Here is a 19,855-nt window from a genome sequence, read left to right on the forward strand (position 1 = left end):
TGCCTATCGATCAGGCTTATTGGTTCTTGCGCTCGCACTACAATCAACCGATATCAGTTCACGTGTCAGAGGAAGAAAAAAGTAACACAGTCTAGTGTGGACATGGCATTTACTTTATTTTTATTGCACAAAAAGACAAGATAAATGGCAAAGTGCAAAATCTGCATCCAGGACAGAAATAACCGCATTATGCTGCTGACACTAACTTCAGTACTTTGCAAGCATCAGCCAAGATAGCATGCTAATGCTAAGCTAGCCAAGAACCCAGAGTGAAAGCTGATTGAATGCCGACGCCAGCAGCCAGACCCTGAACCTCGACAGGTAACAAGAAGATGAGCAGTTAAGCTGCAGCTTCACTTTCTACCTGTTTATGTTTCTAATCAGAATCACTGTGGCCCTTTTTGGTGTTGGTCTTCTTTTTCTTTTGGTGTGTGGTCAGCTTTGTATTCTACTACGAGAAAGATGTTAGAGACGTGTGTCCTCATTAGAGATTTGTGTTGGTGTGTGGGCCCTTAGCCTCAGGTTATATTGTTAAATGGTGCTTATGAGTCAGTGGGTTTCAGCTGTTTTACAGAGTAACAGGAAAGTAACATAATGAGTAGTAAAATGAATTACTTTTTCCTGGCAGTAATTAAGTAACGTACAGCGTTAGTTTTGAGAAAAATGTTCTGTGTAATGTGTGCAGTAATTACTTTTTTGAGTAACACTGATCACAGCAAAGTGAGGAAATACCTCAACAAACATGCACAAATATTTGACCCACAGCAACAATTAATTTGCATGAATGTAATTTAAGTTTATAAGTCTGAATATTTGTAACAAATTATACATAATTATTATTTTTAGTTATTCTGTTTAGTAACATGAACGAAGTGGGCTTATTTGTGTAAACAAACAAAATGATCACGTGAGAAGTTTCAGTTTTGTAAAATCTCCAGTGAAAGCGAATTTATTAACACAGGATATATATGGAACTTTAACAATGGCATTTCATTCATACACTGGGACACACGAAAAACGAATTCAGTTTGAATAAAATGTTATTTATATGGCACCAAACCACAACACGTTGCTTTATATTGTAAGAAAAATCCCTACAATAATACCAATTAATAAAAACTAAACAAAACCAAAAACCTAAGTATGCCCATGATTCAGTAGCTTGTACAAACCGCTTTAGCAGCAGTAGCTTGATATAATCATTCTCTGTATGACTTTGTCGGTCTGTCACATCATTGTGGAGAAATTTTGGAAGTTGCTTCAGTTTCTTGAGGTTTGCAAAAATTTGTTCATGCACAGCTCTCTTAACAGCTCAGCATTTCAGGTAGATTGTGGTCTGGACTTTGACTGGTCTCAATGCAACACCTTCATTCCTTTCTTACTCAGCCATTATGTTGCAGATTTGCTGCTGTGCTTGAGATCATTGTCCTGTTGCATGAGCAAGTTTGAGTCAAACTTTAAATGTCAGGCAGATGGCCTCACATTTGACTCTGGAATATTTTAGTATACAGATGAGTTCACGGTCCACTCAGTGACTGCAAGGTTCCCAGGTCCTGTGACTACAAAACAAGCCAAAGCAGCTTTACAAATCTAAGCTGTGCTTCATGATGTTTTTAGATAGAAGAAGCTTTATCCTGGCAAAACCTTCAAACAAGTCATACCTGTTCAGAGTTTTTCTAATTGTCCTAAAGTTTAATACAGTGGAACCCTGACTTACGAATACCCCGTTTCACGAAAAATTCAAGTTACGAAGGCACTGAACCGCAATATTTTTGCCTGTGTTACGGCAAAATGCCCGAGTAACAAAATCCGCTGGCTCTGGTTGGCTGAGCCTACAATGCCCACAATGCCTTCCGAATCATGTGACAACCCCTTGGTTTCCGTACTTGCGCTTCGCTGTTCCACTTGAACGACGTATTGTTGTTCTAGTTAGCAATTAGCCTATAGCCTATCGTTCAGCTTCGACTTTCGAAAATTTTCGACTTACGAAAGACCCTCGGGAACGAATTAATTTCGTAAGTCGGGGTTCCACTCAGTTAACATTTGACATGTTAACATTTGACATGTTAACGGAGGCCTGTAGAGTCTAAAATGCAACTCTTTGGGCTTTTTGTGATTTTACTAGGAAGACCAGACATGGAAAGATTATAGAGTTAACACAAAGCTGAATGCTCCAGTACCAAAATATGTTATATAGAGATGGCAGTACCTGAATGCCACTTCCCCTAATCAGTAAGGGCGTATTTAGTTTAGTCCTGTGAATCATACATTAAAGTTTTTCTGAAAGTCATATATGTTGTAATATACATATATATAATATACAATCATTTTCCAGAATTGCATTAAAGAATTATTGTATTTCCATTGTTGAATACTTGGAGGTACACCAGAAGCAACTGTACCAAACCTTTATTCTGACCTTATCGACACATATCGTCTTTTTTCATTCCCATCACTCATTTCCTATAATCCTTTTAAAGGCATGCAAACCCTAACAAGAAATAATAAACACATACTGCATATATATTTCAAGTATGCTGTACATTTTTCTAGCGTGCATAAAGAAAATAAGAACTGAGTTCATAATTCATAATATACGACAGAAGCAGAAAACTGTATTTGACTATATTTTGACATAATACTGCAATACCTTATTCACCACAATCTGCCAAATAAAGACCTAAAAAAAAGCGTATGAATAATCAAAGCAATATTGCAGATTATAAAACCCAGAAAACTCTGAATGATAACTGTTTTTGCTAAACAGCTAAAGAAACAGAAGATAAGGCTGCAAGCACTGATACAAGCCACAGGGTGGCGACAACAGCTGGAGGAGACCTGAAGACATGGAAACAAAGCATATTATTATTATTATTATTATCATTATTACAAAAATAATCATTAATAATAATAGTTTACCTGGCTCGCTCTGCAACAGCTGTGGTAGTCTCCTGACCTACTGACATCCTGGATTGATAAAGGAGAGAAAATACTTTAAGTAAAATCTACTGACACATGTGGTTTTATTCAAACCACACTCAACCCCAGTGGAGATGTGGAGAGCAATCCTCACATTTTAAAATCCTCTTTTTGCTACTTTTCACATCACTTAATTTTACATCATTCCCCAGTTATTACTGTGTACTTACAGCAATAACAACCACTAAGTTATAACAGAGTAACAGACTGTTTCAGACACCAATATTTCCCTCTTTTGATTTATGGGGCTTATGTATTTTAGTATATGCAACTAGAACTTTTTTTTCAAATACATAAAAAACATATTTATATATTTAACATCACACTGAAAGATACATTTGTAGTTCCAAGTTTAATTTCTGTAGCACTAATAAAAAATATTTCACTTTAATTGAGAGAATATGAATCTTACCGTGAAAAGATATAACAGTTGTGTGAGCTTTTCAGTCCTGACTGTTTCAAAACAATCTCAAGGTATTCGTCATTATCCGATGTAGTTTTTGTTTCTACTTGTTCCACAGTGAAAACTTCTGCTGGAGATAAGAGTATTTCATCCTGTTCTTGACCGCACACATAGTCTTTCAGGTTGACAAAGAAGCAAGAAGTGAGATGTAAAATGGTATTCTCACTGACATCTACAAGTCTCTTTAGCTCTTCATAGTTTGAATGAGCATAGGTGAAACTTGGAAATCTCACTGTGGAGCCTTTCTGTGGTTGGTTTTGACCATCTTGAAAAACATAAAAGTTCTTGCACTCCTTTGGCTTCAGCAGCCTCATGGAGTCCATCAGCAGGAAATGAAGAGACTTGAAGTGGAAGTGGTTTTCATAGGTGCTCACATTTCCACCCATTGTCTCTATTGCTTTGTTCAGTGTTTGTATGAACGATTTATCCGCTTTAAGATAGACTGAAAGTGCAGCACTATGCTCTTTTCTTCCTCCTGGAATCTGGTTTGAACACTCGATACTTTTATTCCACGCTTTCTGAAATCCTTCACTGTTATTTAGTTCTTGTTTTAACACGTCTGACTCGATGAACTTCTTCATGGCCTCTTCACGGCATCCATAGTACAGATCATCTACAACATTTGTGGTATTTTGGACATCCAGTAGTCTTGTTTCCTGTGCAGTCACCTAATTGATATATCACATTTAAAAAGACATTTAAAAAGGTTAAAAAAAATTATACATTTAAAAATGTATTTTTAAATGTATAATTTTTTTAACCTTCTAATATTTGTTTGAATCACAATTCTTACTTTGTAACAGACAGCTGTAAAAATTATTGCAGCAAGAAGCATTTTTCTTTTCTGCTCCATTTTTTTTGCCTCTTCTTCTACGACTGCAAGAAACCACTGCAGGATCAAATGGGAAAAAAGTTCTGTAACACTTTACACAGTCCAGAAACATGGAGCTGACAAGATGTGAATGATCAGTTATTTGTTTAGTTTTCTTTTGAATATGACAACTTCAAAAATGTTAATGTTAAAAAAGGCTGAAAGGCACATACCTGAAACAAGGAGAATAAACTTGTCTTAGCACCTCACAAAAAAGGGTCCACAAGCACAGCAGGCTCCGGGAAATGTGGAAAATATATATTATGCAGCAGTAAGTGTCAAAGTAATCCAGAAGTTAATAAATGTGCAAATCATAGGGTATTAAAAGAAGTTGTCTGCTTGTAACTGCATACGGTAAAGTTGGAACAGGATGTGAATCTCATGATCATGGGCCTCATAACGAGAGCAACAGGAAACAGCTCATCGCAAAAGAGCATTGAGTGCTTTGTGCTTCCTCTTTGAGATCTACCGGACTGCGCTTTGGGTGGTGTCGTGTGGATCTACCACATATATGTGCTTAATAAATAATTGTTGTTGACCGGACCTGCTCTGAGTATTTGTTGTTTATTCTCAGCCCATCATAAAAGAATCGGGACAGAAATGAAATACATTATCTTACTATGCAGTTCTTTAGTCTTTCCTGTGGAAGGAAGTAACTTGTTACTGGAATACCTGATATCCAGTCATCCTGCTTTATCCACTGAGTTCCTGTAACCGTGTTCAGATTTGTTTTATAACCAGAGAAATCCCCACAGCGCTGTGAAAAAGTATCTTCCCTTTCCTGAGTTTTTCTTCTGTGTGTGTGTGTGTGTGTGTGTGTGTGTGTGTGTGTGTGTCTTTTTCTCACACTTACATGTTTCAGATCATCAAATAACTTTTAACATTAGTGAAAGACAACTTGAAAAAATATAAATTCTGTTTTCAAGGATTCAAGGAAGCTTTATTGTCATTCTCATCTCATCTCTCATCGCATGTTTACATGAGATGGAACGAAATTACATACCCACAGTCCCGGTTTTCCATAAAAACAACAGAATGACAGGTAATAAAATAGTACCAAATAGTAATAAAATAATACAAATAAGTAATAAATAATACAGATAAGTAATAGAATAATGCAAATAAGTAAAGTGCAACAACCTGAGTAACAGTATAACGTATAGATATAGAAGTGTAGGTATAAGTATTTTAGCAGCAAAGTATCTGTAGTGATTACACCACAGTAGCAGTTTCTTGTCCATTATGTATTGAGAAGTCTCACAGCTTCTGGAATGAAGCTGTTTCTCAGTCTGGTGGTTTTGCATTTAATGGTGGTTTTGTTTTGAAACAATGATTCCATATAAAAGAAAAGAAAAGCAAAGTTATCCAACCTACTGTGTAAAAAAGGTTATTGCTCCCTAAAGCTAATAACTGGTTGTGACACCCCTGGCAGCAAGAACTGCAAACAAGCATTTGGCAATGAGGCTTTCACATCTTTATGGATGAATTTTATCCCACTCTTTTTTGCAAAATTGTTTTAATTCAGTCACATTTGAGAATTTCAAAGCATGAACAGACTTTTTAGGACATTCCAAAGTGTCTCGGGTTATTTCAAGTCCAGATATTGACTTGGCCACTCCAAACCCTGTTTTGTTGAGCCATTCAGAGGTGGACTTGCTAGTATGTTTCCAATCATTGCACTGCTGCATAACCTGAGCTCTTGAACTTCAGGGCATAAACTGATGGCCGGTCATGCTTCTTCAGAATTTTTTGGTAGAGAGCAGAATTCATCCATCCATCAAGTCGTGCAGGTCCTGCATCCTGACACAAGGATGGATGAATCCATTGTTTTATATCCAATTCTGACCCTAGCATCCAAATGTTGCACCAGAAATCAAGATTTGTTAGAGCAGGCAATGTTTTTCAATTCAATTCAATTTTATACAGCGCCGAATCACAACAACAGCCACCTCAAGATGATTTATATTGTAAGTTAGACCCTACAATAATACATACATACAAAATCCCAACAATCATATGACCCCTATGATTAAGCACTTTGGCGACAGTGTGAAGGAAAAACTCCCTTTTTAACAGGAAAAAACCTCCAGCAGAACCAGTCTCAGGGAGGGGCGGCCATCTACCGCGACTGGATGGGGTCAGAGAAGGAAGACAGGACAAAGCCATGCTGTGGAAGAGAGCCAGAGATCGTAAAATACTACCCAATCTACTTATTGTTGCCTTCCTATCAGCTGGAGACAGTCTGGCTATTCTCGTCTGACCTCAAAACACTTTCACTCAGAGAACCGCTGCTCACTGGGTATCAGTTTTCTGCAGGAAAATCCCAGCAGACCAGCACTATCTGCAATATTCAGACCACGTTCAGTCACTTAGACTTTATCAGGTTGTTTTCACCATGACTACATATCTAAATGCTTTGAGTTGGTGCCATGTGATTGGATGATTAGACATTTGTGTTAATAAGCTAACTAAGTATATCTAATAAAGAGGCCATAATGGCTTTGTTTGCCTTATGGTGATGGATACATCACACCCAGTATTTCCCACCACAAACAACGCTTACCTTTTATAGAGAGGACTACATGTTTTTGTGCACTTAAGTGCAGCCTCACCCAAGGCCACTTCAGAAGAACCTACAGCCATGTTTTTGGACACAGACAAGCCACGGCAGCAGATCCCAACCCTTCCAACCACTGTACCACCACAGCAGCCAGGCGGACTGGTATCTTTTCATACAAAGACAAGACAAAGGGGATTTTTGAAATTCCAAAATTTTTGGTTTTTATTTGAAAGGTGTATAAAGGTAAATCAAACTCAGAGTGCATGTAATGTAATGTAAAAGAATAAAAGCAGCAATCCCGCAGTAATTTAAAAATACAATAATTCCCTGATCTGAGTTTTGAACAACAAAGAAAAAAAAAATCTGCTTTCAGTGGCTTTCACTTCATTCCCTTTTTGAAGAGGAAAAAAAGTCTCTGAATTTGGAATCATGTGGAATCAGTGAGGTAGAGAAACCCGAAGTTAATGTGCTGATAAAAAACAGGCTAAAATAATTCAGCAAAATGCACAAAAACACACATCATTGATATCATTTCCCAAATTTAACCACTTTTCATAGTTTTAAAAAAAAGAAAGATTGTTGAGGTGACCCAACAAGTGCTAAATCAATGAGTCTAAATGTGCAAATAGATCCCTTTTGTGCAGCGGGGAGTTTTCTTATCATCACAGTAAATCCTCTTTAACAAACAGCCTCCTGTGCTGTTTGTAGTCAGACTGGACTGTTGCATTGAGGATGGGGGTGTTGGTGAACTCCACAGTGCACGCTTTAGAGCCGCAGAGAGCCCCTTCCAGCTCCAGGATGGTCACATTGTTTGGTGCAGCTGTACTGAGGATGTTAGCAGGGACAAAAAGTGTCATCTGAGGCCCTCGAGTCGGCCAGTACCGTCCTACATTAAAGCCGTTTATCCAGATCTGTCCCTGAAAAACACAAAATCACAAAGACAAGCTACTTAGCCCATTTTTCATCAAAATAAAATTAAATAATTAACAAAAATTAAAAATATCTTGTGTATCTATCTAGATGTCAAAGGTCTAACACACCACCTGGTCCTAAAAAATTGTACACATTAATTTCATTTACCAGGATGCAACTAAAAATGAATATTCAGTCTGTATACTGTCACATAAACACATGTACTTTGAGGTCAAACTGTCACCTTCTATCCAGCAGACCCTCTAAAACCAAAAATATTAAATGCATAAGAACATTCAGCAGAGAAAAGCAAAACCTGTCTTTTGACAAGTTAGCACCAGTGCGTGCTATAAAACATGTCACATGCCTTTCTCCAACTGCTCAGCTTGATGTAGGTGTCCTGAGGGAGGTCTGGGATGCCGTCGGGTATCACGAAGCTTCCCCCATAGAAAGCTGGAGGGGAGAGATCAGCTGGCTGAGGTGGATCAAAAAGTGCAGGCTCTTTTTCTCCGAGGAGGCCCTTCATGACTGCTTCATCAATACTGAGACTGTACATGGTCCAGTCGGTGAGAAGGTCCGCCCCCAGGGTCAGATTAGACACCAAGCCCTGTGATAAGAGAAGAGAAGATCTCATGGGACTGTTTTTTTAAACAGCTAACAATAATAATAATAATAATAATAATAATAATAATAGATAAACAGCAAATAGTTTTGTTTGTGTGTCAATTATTATGTTTTATTATCTGATCTCTGATTGATGAAACTCTGAAGAACCAAAAAAAAACCTACATGAACCTCTGGACAATTTTTACAAAAGTGACCAAATTCCACATGACCGTAGACCTGGGATAGTTACACAAACACTAAAATGTCCAAAGGACAAACATCAGCACGACATGTTGTAGCACAGAAACAAACCTTAAAATCGTTGATCTGTTTTCCGTAGTTTACTCGGCCCATGTTCTCCACCAGTATGTCCACCTGACTTCGAGCCTTCCCGGTTACATTGATGCTTAAGACTTTATCCCTTTCAAGAATTCCTACAGCCAGCTTGAGAAGAAATAAGAAAAAATCTGTAAAAAATCCAGATTATAGCAGAAATAATCACATTTTCTTGATCAGTGCAAAGCAGTTTTTGGGGAAAAAGTGGAGATTATATCAAGTTTAAAAGCTTAACCTGTTTTGTTTACTAATCTATCTTATTATACTACCTGTATTTTTAGACTTAAATGAAAATGTAAGAAAGATTAAGAACCACGAGGAGGTAACGGAAATGGCACTTTTAAAATATTATTTTCACAATAATGATTCACAAAAAACCCCACACCAAGTATCACATCTGAAAAAGATTTTAAAGGAAATTTGAGGGAAATCTAAACATCTAGAGCTCCTTTTTCTTTTCTTTTAATTTCAGTTCTTTTGAGATGAAGGAAGAAGAATCCAGATGCAAAAAAAATAAAATAAATAAATAAAACCTACTCAGTGAAAAAGGAGAGAATGATTTCAAGGTCTCTGTGAATGGTGGTCTCTCACTGATCAGTGCTCTTTGATCAGTAGTTGTTGATCAATGGTCATGACAATTTGCATATTAATGATCAAGAAACTGACCTCACAGCCCATCGTTCATTCAGTGGGCTAGTTTCAGTTGTTGTGCATTGTGTACTGTTTATAAGGTTGGGGAAACCTGCAGTCAGCTGAGACCGAAAAAGCTAAATGTTTTTCCCACCAAAAACGCTACATCTAGATGAACAGAATCAACCTTTTGCGGTCTCTATTTGTACTGAACAATAATCAAAGGAAAGTGGTTTTATGGGTTTCTTCTGCTGGCAGAAAACTCTAAAACTACTACACCAGAATCATGCAAAACTGATCAGTTTGTTCAAATGTTGCCAACTTCATGCCGAACTTCTTATATAGTGGCTTTCTGCTCAGTTAAGGTAGAACTAATAAAGACAAAATGACTTTATTAGTTCTACCTTAATTGTGGAATATCTCTTTTTTATTTATCCTGCTGTTGTTTGGCAGTAAAGTGTGCCGTCCTTGTCGTGTCATTGTATGCGGTTGTACTTTGTGCTTATTGCAGATCAGTTTTTTTCAGTGTTTCATTTCTGTTTTCATCTTTTGTAACATATCCAGCTGCATCTTTAATGATTTTATTATGATTTTTTTTGTTTTATCCACAGCGGTTACTGTAAAAAAAATTATGGGTTTTGATGCAAAAGACATCGAAGTTTGTTAATGAATAAATAAGTGACTTACTAAACATGAACACAGGAGCCTAATCAACAAAAACAAGACAACAACTTAATGAAAGCAAAAGTTGTGTAAGTTTAATGACGCATACGTTTGGCTTCCACCAAAATATTTAAGAACAACAGCTAGTCTAAACTTGAACTGACTGAGCGAACTGTGATAAAGTCGGGCTTCATATGAAGAAGAACCTCCACCTAACATCTGATACTCACCCCGTCCACTGACACGTATGCTCTGTCATGGACCCCATTCAGTGGAGATGACAGTGGAGTTGGTGTGGTGCAGTCCATGGGCAGGATGGTCCTATAGAGCATAAAACCAAAAGCCTAGAGGAGCATGAGAGACTCGTTAATGACAGTACAAAGTTATTATTGCTGATAAAACGGGAAAAACGGAACAATTACTGGTACCTGATTCAAGTCGATGAAAGTCTGAGGATGGATGCTTCTGACAGGGCCAGAGAGGGACAGTACGTCTAGGGCATCCGACACGGTCTGGAGCTGCAGGTGGCACAAGGTCAAACTTTAATCTTTAATTTTCATCAGTCCATAAGCTTCATTATCCATTTTTTAATAAAGCAATCTGAAAATATTTATTAAAGTGCTAAAAAAGAAGCTGTTTTAATGACTTTATTAAAGGTGATGAGTATCACCCACCTTCTTCATTGTTACGGCACCATACGCATACTTTGGAGTTGTTGGTGGTATCGGTCCTTCTGGTACCTTACTGTACTGTTGGAAAAATGCAAGTTTGTCAGAATGGCTTATACAAGAAAACCATACTCAAAAAAACAATGAATTACTTATTGTAACTACAGTTAGCGTATGCTAATGAAATGCTGCCACAGTGTTTTATTACCTTCACAGATATTAGACACTGTAAAAGTAGAAGCTTACGCTTGTTCGTACCATTTTGATCACCTCTCGGATGGCAAAATATTTCTCTGTGAGGTCTCCGGCTTCTGTGAGCGGAGCATCGTAGTCATAGCTTGTAGGCTGTGCAGCGTATGGCATATTAGCCCCTGAGGGTATTAAGTGACAGTCAGACAAATGGCAGTGTTTTCATCAGAAGTCATGTGAAACAATCATCATCTCAGCAGATCAGTTTGTCAAAGTGGACTCACCATTCCAGTATCCAAAGTTGGTTCCTCCTATGAACATGTACCTGTGTGAGGAGGAAGGAAGGTGAGTATATAAACTAAAATATGCACCTGCTGTATTTGCAAATGTAGAGCAATTAGCTAGTATCCAATTATTTTACATAGCAATGTCTATATTCTTACAATGATTTAGCCCATTTCAATCACTGTTTGCCATAGTTGCACCTTTTTTTCTCAAGAAGGAAATATTCAAGTGTGGATTTAAGATCAGACTCATTATTAATCACACACTACACAGAGTAATAATGTTTTACAGATCTGCTTCTTTTCACCTGCTCCCTGTAGGTGTCACCTAAGAAGCTCATATGCCTCTTTGTTACTGTTATTCACAACTGTGTTGTCAAAGGAGATGTCTTTTTTTTTATTATAGAAGAAACATTTGGCTGAAACTTTTTGATCACACCACCCTGACACACTGTGGAAATGTAGAATCGTGTATAAACACAAGAGAATGAAAAAGGTAAATGAAGGAGAAATGCTCAGTGCATTATGGGATGGGGTGGTAGATAGGTACCAAAGATTTTTGTCACTTAAGCCTGTTGCAAGGTTGTTGCTAGGAACGTCTAATTTAATGTTTGTGTGGCAGTTGTAAAATTAAAACGATACAATACCAGGGCATAAATCCTAGAAATAGGTCATTTTAGCATGTTGCTAAGTGGCTGCTAAGCAACATGATGCTGCCATAATGTCTGATAGATAAGAACCTTCTATCATTTACCTGTGCACCATGTTTGGCCAATCACTGTATTAGGTGGCAGTTGTAGCAGTGGATTGATCCCTGGAGGCATCACTTCACCAATACATTTCTAGCTTTAGATGATACAGCCCTTCACTGTCTCTAACAATCAGTCTCTGAGATCCATAAACTCACAAGTTGACGTTTGCTCCCATGAGCAGCATCTCGCTGAGGACCTTAGCCACTCGAGTGGGCGACACGACCGAGTGATGTGATCCCCAGTGGTCCAGCCAGCCAGTGTAAAATTCAGAGTTCACCTGTGAACGAAACAACACCGTGAGCACCTAAAGAGAAAACGTACCATGCTGTGAGAACATTGTGAGGGCGACCCTTACCAAAGGCCCGTGAGGTTGAACTTGTCGCTGTGCTTCAAAGGCAGCAGTAACATTAGCACCTAGCAAAAGGAAGAGACAATAATAATCATGCATTTGTTTTTGCTACTTCCCTGTGAATGACTAATGAAATGTGACAAGGAGTCAGTGCAGAAAAAAACAAGAAGTTTTCAGCTTAGAGTGTTCACCTCACTCTGCATTTTACCGTTGACAGATACCTACCCGGCCCAAAATCCACAGTGGCATAGAGGTCTTGTATTGAGCCACACTTGAGGTAGCCCAGCCCAGCCCCATCTGTAGTGAACAGCACCACCTCATCACCCAGGTAAGAGCGGAACAGCTTGGACAGGTGACGCATGTAGTTGTAGTCACAGGCAAAGTAACTGCCGTATTCATTCTCCACCTATCAAACAGGTATGTAATGATGATGTAAAACATAACAACAGCAGCTAAAGCAGGTACAAATCCAAAGACCAGGAAAGTCCTGGACTCACCTGAACAGTGATGATCGGACCACCATTCTGATAGAGATACGGCTTTATCATAGGCAGCAACTTCCCCATCCATTTATCCACTGCTGCGATGTAGTCTGGAATACACAAATGACTCTGTTGCGAATTGTGCTGTATATACAATTTGTACTGGTTACATTACCATTTGCTTTTGTTTCTCACCTGAATCTGTAGAGCGCAGTACGATGTCTTTCTTTTTGAGAAGCCAGGCAGGCAGACCACCCTGGTTGGCAGAAATACACAAAAATAGATAACGTGAAATTTTAAATACACCATAAAGTCTAGTGAAACTTAAACAGCAGAAATATAACTTGCAATTCATACTAATATTAAGAAATTTTTGCTAAATGCATGTTTAAAGCTTTGAGGCATGACATAGCATAGAAACTCTGTTTCTATTCGTTGCTAAAAAGACAATTACTATGGGGACCACAGAGTATGTATTGCAGTAGAGGTTAATTATGAGGCGTGATGGGTTTCTGGGAATGTTATGATGCTTTGCACCAAAGGTTGGGAAGCTTTGCAATTCGGTTCATCCAGAGGGAAATATAAAATTTTACAGCGGTGTTCCTGGTCCCGAGAGGATCAACTCAACACTTGAAATTTGTTACTTATCCTTTTATCCATCAATTATTCATCAACAGTTTCTAACCAAACATTTAAATAAAAAGAAAATCAATGCTATCTGATTCATAAATTTCTGCAGATTTCAGATGAAGATGATACTAAACTGCACAGTGCTTCTGTTATAACAGCATGACTTTGCAGCCTGGATGATGAACAGGCTTGACTGCCTTCCAGACTTCTCACCATCTAAAAGCATTTAGTGCTTTAGTAAACCAAAAATACTGCAAAGAAGACCCCCAGGGCTGTTGAGCAGCTAGATCTGATATGAAACAAGAGCAGGACAACATTCCTCTCCCTAAAGTTGGTCACATCAGTTCCCACATGTTTAGAGACTGTAGTTAAAAGAAGAAGGGATGCTACAGAGTGGTAAACATGGCCCATCCACAACCTTTTTGAGGCACGTTGATAACCTTCAAATCCAAAATTACCTTTTTTGTGCTCAACTGTGAATAAAAACATCACCAAATCACTGCACTATCCGGTTGTTAAGTCTGACGTCACTAGCTGTGTCTGGGCCTAAACTCCGCTGCAGGTCCATATATCAAATGATCACTATGGCATTACTGAGAGTTGAAAAACTGTCTAAAGTCTTTCATCTTTAATAAAATGATCAGCGTTCTGCTCTACCAGGTGTAACAATTGAGTTTAACATCCAGGCATCCATGAAAACGGAATTTATGACATTTAACGGAGTTAGAAGTTAGCAGGAAGTTAGCTCGCTAGCTTCTATCTAAATACAATATAGCATGTCCTGACTGCAGGGTTTTGGAAACAAATTAAAACGTACAGCTCTGTTATCACTTCCAACATAAATGAAGACAGAAAACTAAACAGCAGTGACGTTTGTAGGGTTACTGAAGTTTGGCTAGCTGGTATATAATGATGTGCTACGTGACCGCTAGCGACACAACTATGTTAGCATAATATAAACAAGCTAACTTTTTTTCCACTCAATAAAAGTTAACGTGAGTGTTCTCGGTGGTCAGGAACAAATGTAATCGCATGGCAGGATGCTGTAAAAGAACCAAACTTCAGCCAGGAGAACAACTGAGATAATCCATCCACAATACGAGGTTAGTCATTCATATACTGCTGCATGGGCTGGGCTGTAGTTACATCCTAAGGTTTTAAAAACTGAGCTTAAATAAATGATTAGCGGTAATAAAAGCCGAGGGAGGTCAACAGTGATCACTGACTGTTTTAGGAGCTTTTTGAGATTAAATATAAGAAAATACATAACATTAAATATGTAACAACACAAAAGCCATATTAAACGCAGACTACTTTAGGCCCGGAAGTAGGATTCGTCACGTCATCACTTAACGACCGGATACACAGCGTCCCAGCTTTTTTGGAAACGACTGTGTAGATGACCAGGTAAGAAGCGGTTAAGGCTGATGGAGGGAGCAGACTCTCCACATTATTAATAAAAGGCAAGTGCATGTTTTAAGTGTCCTGTAATAGTTTATTATAAAAACACAGTCAACAAACACTTTCACTCACCATGTCCCACTCTGCACATATGTAGGGTCCTGGCCGGAGGATGACCAGCAAACCGATGTCCTGCGCCAGCTTAAGGAAATGCTCCAAATCTCTGTCTCCACTGAAGTTGTACAAGCCTGGAACCGCTTCATGGTAGTTCCAGGGAACGTACCTGCAAAGTGACTGAAACGTCAGTGTCATCCAAACAAACAGGAAACCTGTCAGATGTGTTTGTGCTTTCATTAACATGAAGCTTTAAATCAAATCATACATCCTTAGTTCTATAACTATTTTGTTATGATTACGCCATAAAGTAATTTGGATTCACCAACATGTAATCTATTAACAGTTTAGTTTATAGAGCATCATAGTGCTAAGATTATGTTTGTTTGCATCAACAGAGCAAAACTGTCACAGTTATTAACTTATAAGCTGAGTTCATTCGCTTCAGTTTCCACATCAGTCCCACAGATATATGACCAACTCAAGATTACAGAGAGTGAGAGGAAGTAAGCCTACGTCTGGATGGCGTTCAGGCCTGCCATGTACATCTTGAGCAGCCGATCTTTCCAGTAGACTCTGGGTATCCTGTTATAATGGATACTTCCTGATATGTATTGAAACTTCTCCCCATCTTTACGGAAGCAGTCATGCTGGTAGTCCACAGTGAATGAAGGAGATTCCCCGAGCTGCAGACAGATCACAACACAACAGGTTCACATCTGAATCTTTTTTCCCTTTTTTTTGCATATTTGTCACACTTAGATGTTTCATATCATTTTACAATTAGACAAGGATAACCCAACCACATACAAAATATTCATTTTAAATGATGATTTAATTTCCTAAGGGAAAAAAGTCATCTAAACCTACCTGGCGCTGTGTGTAAAAAGTTATTGCTCCCTAAACATAATAACTGGTTGGGCCAATCTTAGCAGCAACAGCTATAATCAAGCATTTGCGATACCTGGCAACATCACTGTGGAGGAATTCGGCCCACTCTCCTTTACAAAATTGTTTTAAATCACACACATTGGAGGATTTTTGAGCATGAACAGCCTGTTTAGGGTTGTGCCAAAGACTCTCAGTCGGATTGAAGTCCAAACTTTGACTTAGCTCAACAAAAGAAACCTTCATTTCTTTTTGTTGAGCCATTCAGAATTACTGGTGTGTTTCAGATCACTGTTCTGCTATGTAACTCCGGTGAGCTCGAGCTTCAGATATTCTCCTTCAGAATTTGCTGGTCGAGAGCAGAATTCATGTTTCTGTCAATTACAGCAAGTTGTTCAGGGTCTGAAGCAGCAAATCAGCCCCAGAACATAACACTACCACCACCATGTTTGACTGCTGGTATTATGTTCTTTTTATGCAGACCTTCCAAAAAAAGTTTAGATTTTGTGCCAACAATCCACAGAATATTTCCCCCAAAGTCTTGGGGATCATCAACATGGTTTTTCAAATGTGTGCCTTTGTGTTCTATGTGGTCAACGGTGGTTTTCTCCATGAACTCTCCCATGGATGCCATTTTTGCCCAGTCTCATTCTTATTTCTTATTCTTGAATCATGAACTTCACTGAGGAAAGTGAGACCTGCAGTTCATTTGATCTTGTTCTGGGTTCTTCTGCGACCCCCTTCATGAGCTGCTGATGCGAGGCCGTACACTCCTGGGAAAGTTCACCACTGTTACACGTTTTCTCCTTTTGTGAATAATGGCTCTCACAGTGCTTTACTGGAGTTCGTGTGTTTCTTTAGATTGTCCCATGATGTGTTACTTTTGGAGATCTTTAGCCGACTTCACTTTGTCAGACTGGTTCTGTTTAAGTGATTTCTTGAATCAGCAGGCCTGGCAGTAATCAGGCTTAAGTGTGGCTAATGAGACTGTGTATATTCATAATTTGAGAAAGAAGGACATTAACTTTTCCACATAGGGCCAGGTACATGTGGATAACTTTTGTTTGTTTCTTAAAAAATGAAATGATCAGTTAAAAACTACATTTTGTATTTACTCAGCTTATGTTTGTCTAACATTACAAATGTGTTTAATGATCTGAAACATGTACGTGTGACAAATATGCCAAAATATAAGCAAACCAGGAAGTGCTGTTTCTTAGCACTGTATATTGCAGTGGTCATAATTTGGCAAGTTCGTGTTTTTATGGCACAGGGCTGACACCTCAGGTGATCTCAGGATGTCTCAGTAAAAAATGTCTCATTAAGATCCTGTAGTTATCCCAACATGGTTTTAAATGTTTCAGCTCTGTTAGACATTCCAGTGTAACCTATGTATCGACCATTCATCTTTATAGTCTAAAGCTCTGACAAACAACAACCGATACATGAGCCTGACACTACTGATGTTAAAAACCTTTATGATCTCACATCACAGCACCATATTTCATGTTCGTGTAATGGGGCTGCAGAGTATGCACCAGACAAGTTTAAAACTTTATCTTTAAAAGCGTAGTCTACTCACTGATCGTCCAAAGAGCATCAGCAGAAGCAGCACGCTGCCAGTTCTGAGCAGCAACATGATTACGAGTCTTCTCAGGAGTCCTGCTGCTCTGTTTCAGGCTCGGAGCGCATCCAAAGTTACCAAAACATGCAGAATTTACCTGCAGACGGTCAGCGACAGACCTTACGTCCCCGGATCTACTGCGCTGTTTTCATTGAGTCGTTTCATTTGGGCTCGCGGAAGTGAAATCATGTGACGTGATATGCTGGTGGAGTGTGGACGCTTTTACATCAGCAGAGGGCAGTGTTGAGCTTTTTATTCAAAGGGTTTGAAATAATGACAGTCATTGTTTTGAACTATGGGATAGAAGTCTTTTTTTAAATGTACAATCTGACAGTATAGAGTAAAAATACAATATACAGCAGAAAGAAATATGGGTAAGAGAAAGACAATGTATTAAATCCGCAATATTTTTATGTCTGAAAATCATGATAGAGGTGAGGAACAGATGGTCTGGACATGTGCGGAGGAGGGACAATGAATATACTGGATGAAGGATGTTGAATAAGGAGCTGCCAGGCAGGAGGAAAAGAGGACGGCCTAGTTTTATTTATTTATTTTTATTATTATTATTTTTTTAAATATTATTATTATTGTGCCGTCATATGCTGGTGGCGTATGGACGCTTTTAAGCCAGCAGGTGGCAGTGTTGGGCCTTTTATTTAAGGCACTGAAGACGTTTTTTTTTTAAATATTCACAATGTAACATTTTACTTTAAAAGGTGTGTCAAGTAAGCTGTTTTATTTGGACTGTGTGTGTGTGTGTGTGTGTGTGTGTGTGTGTGTGTGTGTGTGTGTGTGTGTCTTTTAGTTACCTGCATTTTTCTCTACTAAGTAAAACCCAAGCAGGTGAACCTATGAGGGACACTGTGGGGTGGCCTACAGATACTTGGCCTTGTCCTCGGTGTGAGCAGGGACACTGTGTGAGAAAACTGTTTGGATGTGGTTTAACTAGAGATAAAAATGTGGAGATAAAGACTTTGTGCAAGTTTTTGAGAATTTTGTTAAAAAATAAAAACAGTGGAGGATGGATGGCTGGTTCACCTCTGACAGGTGAGATCCCACCCTGAAAAACTTTAGAACAAAGTAAGGCAGTACAGTCACGCGTTCTGGGCCTTAAAGTTTTTACACCAGTTGGTCAGGCACAGTCTAATTCTACTTAAAGCTTTGATCTTATCGCAGTTAAAACAAAATATTGAATTCTTTATAAGCAATAGAATTATACAGAAGGCTGATGAGCCTATGAGCGGTGGGATGGCCATGTGTGTGGAGGGAAAGCAAGTTCAGGTTCCCCTATGATGGGCAAGATTCCCCTACAAAACAACACCCATGAACACTTGAAAACACTTGGCCTGTTTTCTGCTGTGAGCAGTAACATGTGCAACAGTCTATCTTCTGGGACCTTGCAAAAAAAAAAATCAAAAGTTTTCAAATTTACAGCAGATAGAAGTGAGAGGGGGCAGAGCTGTGCTATTTAAGAAGGTTTTGGTACGCTTTGACGTGGATTGACTTTATTGATGCCTGGGGCTTGGAGTGGCAACTTCTAATATGCTTTTTTCAGGTGATGCATCCTTATGCTGAAAAATACTGACAGTTAGTGTACCAGAGACTTGGATCAAATACAGTTATTAAATTAAAATACAATTACAACAGCAAATTAAATTACAACAAGCAAACCTGTCTCAGTGTTCCTGTCAGTACCTGGTTAATAATCGATTAACATGCCCTTTATGTTTGGATTAGACAGAAAGGAAGTTTTGGGAAGGTCTAAAAAGGTGAAAGGTCAAATCATGTCATAGTTTCCTGTCCTCCAGGTGCAGTTCTGTTGTCTAGCTTTCTCTACCTCTATAAGTTGCATGTATGTTCTTTTCCAGGAGTCGGTGTGGTCGAGGGAAGACTCAAGTAGGCAAACCTGTTTCGTATTTCCACTTACTGACAGCACTTTCCTGTCCCAATTCCTCAGTCTCATCGGAGACTCCTCTGTTCTGGAAGGTTAACTGCAAGCCTTACCCTCCCAGTTCATATGGAAATACTTGTCTGAATCCATGTTTTGGTAACACTTACCTGAGGGAAGTCCTGGTCCTTGGAAAACTGCTTGTGAACATTCTGTGCTGCTGCACATTCCTGAAACTGTTCACTGAAACCTGTTAAATGGTTCAGCTGTCTCCCATCACCGTGGATCTTAGGTAACACCTAAACACTAACACACTTTGCCAGGATAGTGATGAAGTCACTCTGGCATTAAAGTCAGACTCTTCCATCAGGGTCTGAAGGGTGACTAAATGTAATCACATCAATGAAGGAAGAGGATTTTTAGTTAAGAAAAAATGTTTTCACATCTCCCACAGTTAAGGCTCGGCTAAGGTTAAATGGCATGACTGAGGTCTCAGTTTTAATATCTGCTTTTAATAACTTCTGATATTTATACCTGTCATAACTGCACTATGAAATATAAAA

The 19,855-nt window shown here is 38.7% G+C and overlaps 2 protein-coding genes across 2 annotated transcripts; both read right to left on the reverse strand.

The window, feature by feature from the left end:
* Positions 1 to 2,337: 2,337 nt before the first annotated feature.
* On the reverse strand, positions 2,338 to 4,695 carry LOC146385657 (ecto-ADP-ribosyltransferase 5-like). Its single transcript, XM_084931484.1, has 5 exons — positions 4,487 to 4,695; positions 4,236 to 4,331; positions 3,392 to 4,110; positions 2,920 to 2,967; positions 2,338 to 2,838 (listed from the first exon to the last, which is right to left on the reverse strand). Exons 2-5 carry the CDS (start codon positions 4,293 to 4,295, stop codon positions 2,760 to 2,762), a joined length of 906 nt encoding a protein of 301 aa, XP_084787610.1. The 5' UTR covers positions 4,296 to 4,331; positions 4,487 to 4,695; the 3' UTR covers positions 2,338 to 2,759.
* A 2,378-nt stretch (positions 4,696 to 7,073) lies between these two features.
* glb1 (galactosidase, beta 1) lies at positions 7,074 to 17,603 on the reverse strand. Its single transcript, XM_084931485.1, has 16 exons — positions 17,360 to 17,603; positions 15,406 to 15,575; positions 14,908 to 15,058; positions 12,940 to 13,000; positions 12,760 to 12,854; positions 12,488 to 12,668; positions 12,269 to 12,327; positions 12,069 to 12,190; positions 11,162 to 11,202; positions 10,947 to 11,059; positions 10,695 to 10,769; positions 10,449 to 10,538; positions 10,251 to 10,364; positions 8,704 to 8,835; positions 8,153 to 8,392; positions 7,074 to 7,790 (listed from the first exon to the last, which is right to left on the reverse strand). Exons 1-16 carry the CDS (start codon positions 17,414 to 17,416, stop codon positions 7,536 to 7,538), a joined length of 1,956 nt encoding a protein of 651 aa, XP_084787611.1. The 5' UTR covers positions 17,417 to 17,603; the 3' UTR covers positions 7,074 to 7,535.
* Positions 17,604 to 19,855: the final 2,252 nt, after the last annotated feature.

Source organism: Perissodus microlepis, chromosome 6 (genome assembly GCF_051167445.1).
Source record: "Perissodus microlepis isolate ML-2025 ecotype Zambia chromosome 6, ASM5116744v1, whole genome shotgun sequence".
In the NCBI taxonomy this organism is placed as follows: domain Eukaryota; kingdom Metazoa; phylum Chordata; class Actinopteri; order Cichliformes; family Cichlidae; genus Perissodus; species Perissodus microlepis.

Coding starts and splice junctions, on each gene's coding strand:
- glb1 (XM_084931485.1), bottom strand. CDS start 17,416: ATGTTGCTGCTCAGAACTGGCAGCGTGCTGCTTCTGCTGATGCTCTTT. Junction 15,059..15,405: donor GGCCTGAACGCCATCCAGAC/GTAGGCTTACTT, acceptor GTCACTTTGCAG/GTACGTTCCCTGGAACTACC. Junction 10,770..10,946: donor TCCGAGAGGTGATCAAAATG/GTACGAACAAGC, acceptor TTTTTCCAACAG/TACAGTAAGGTACCAGAAGG.
- LOC146385657 (XM_084931484.1), bottom strand. CDS start 4,295: ATGGAGCAGAAAAGAAAAATGCTTCTTGCTGCAATAATTTTTACAGCT. Junction 4,111..4,235: donor TTACAGCTGTCTGTTACAAA/GTAAGAATTGTG, acceptor TATATCAATTAG/GTGACTGCACAGGAAACAAG. Junction 2,839..2,919: donor GCTGTTGCAGAGCGAGCCAG/GTAAACTATTAT, acceptor CCATGTCTTCAG/GTCTCCTCCAGCTGTTGTCG.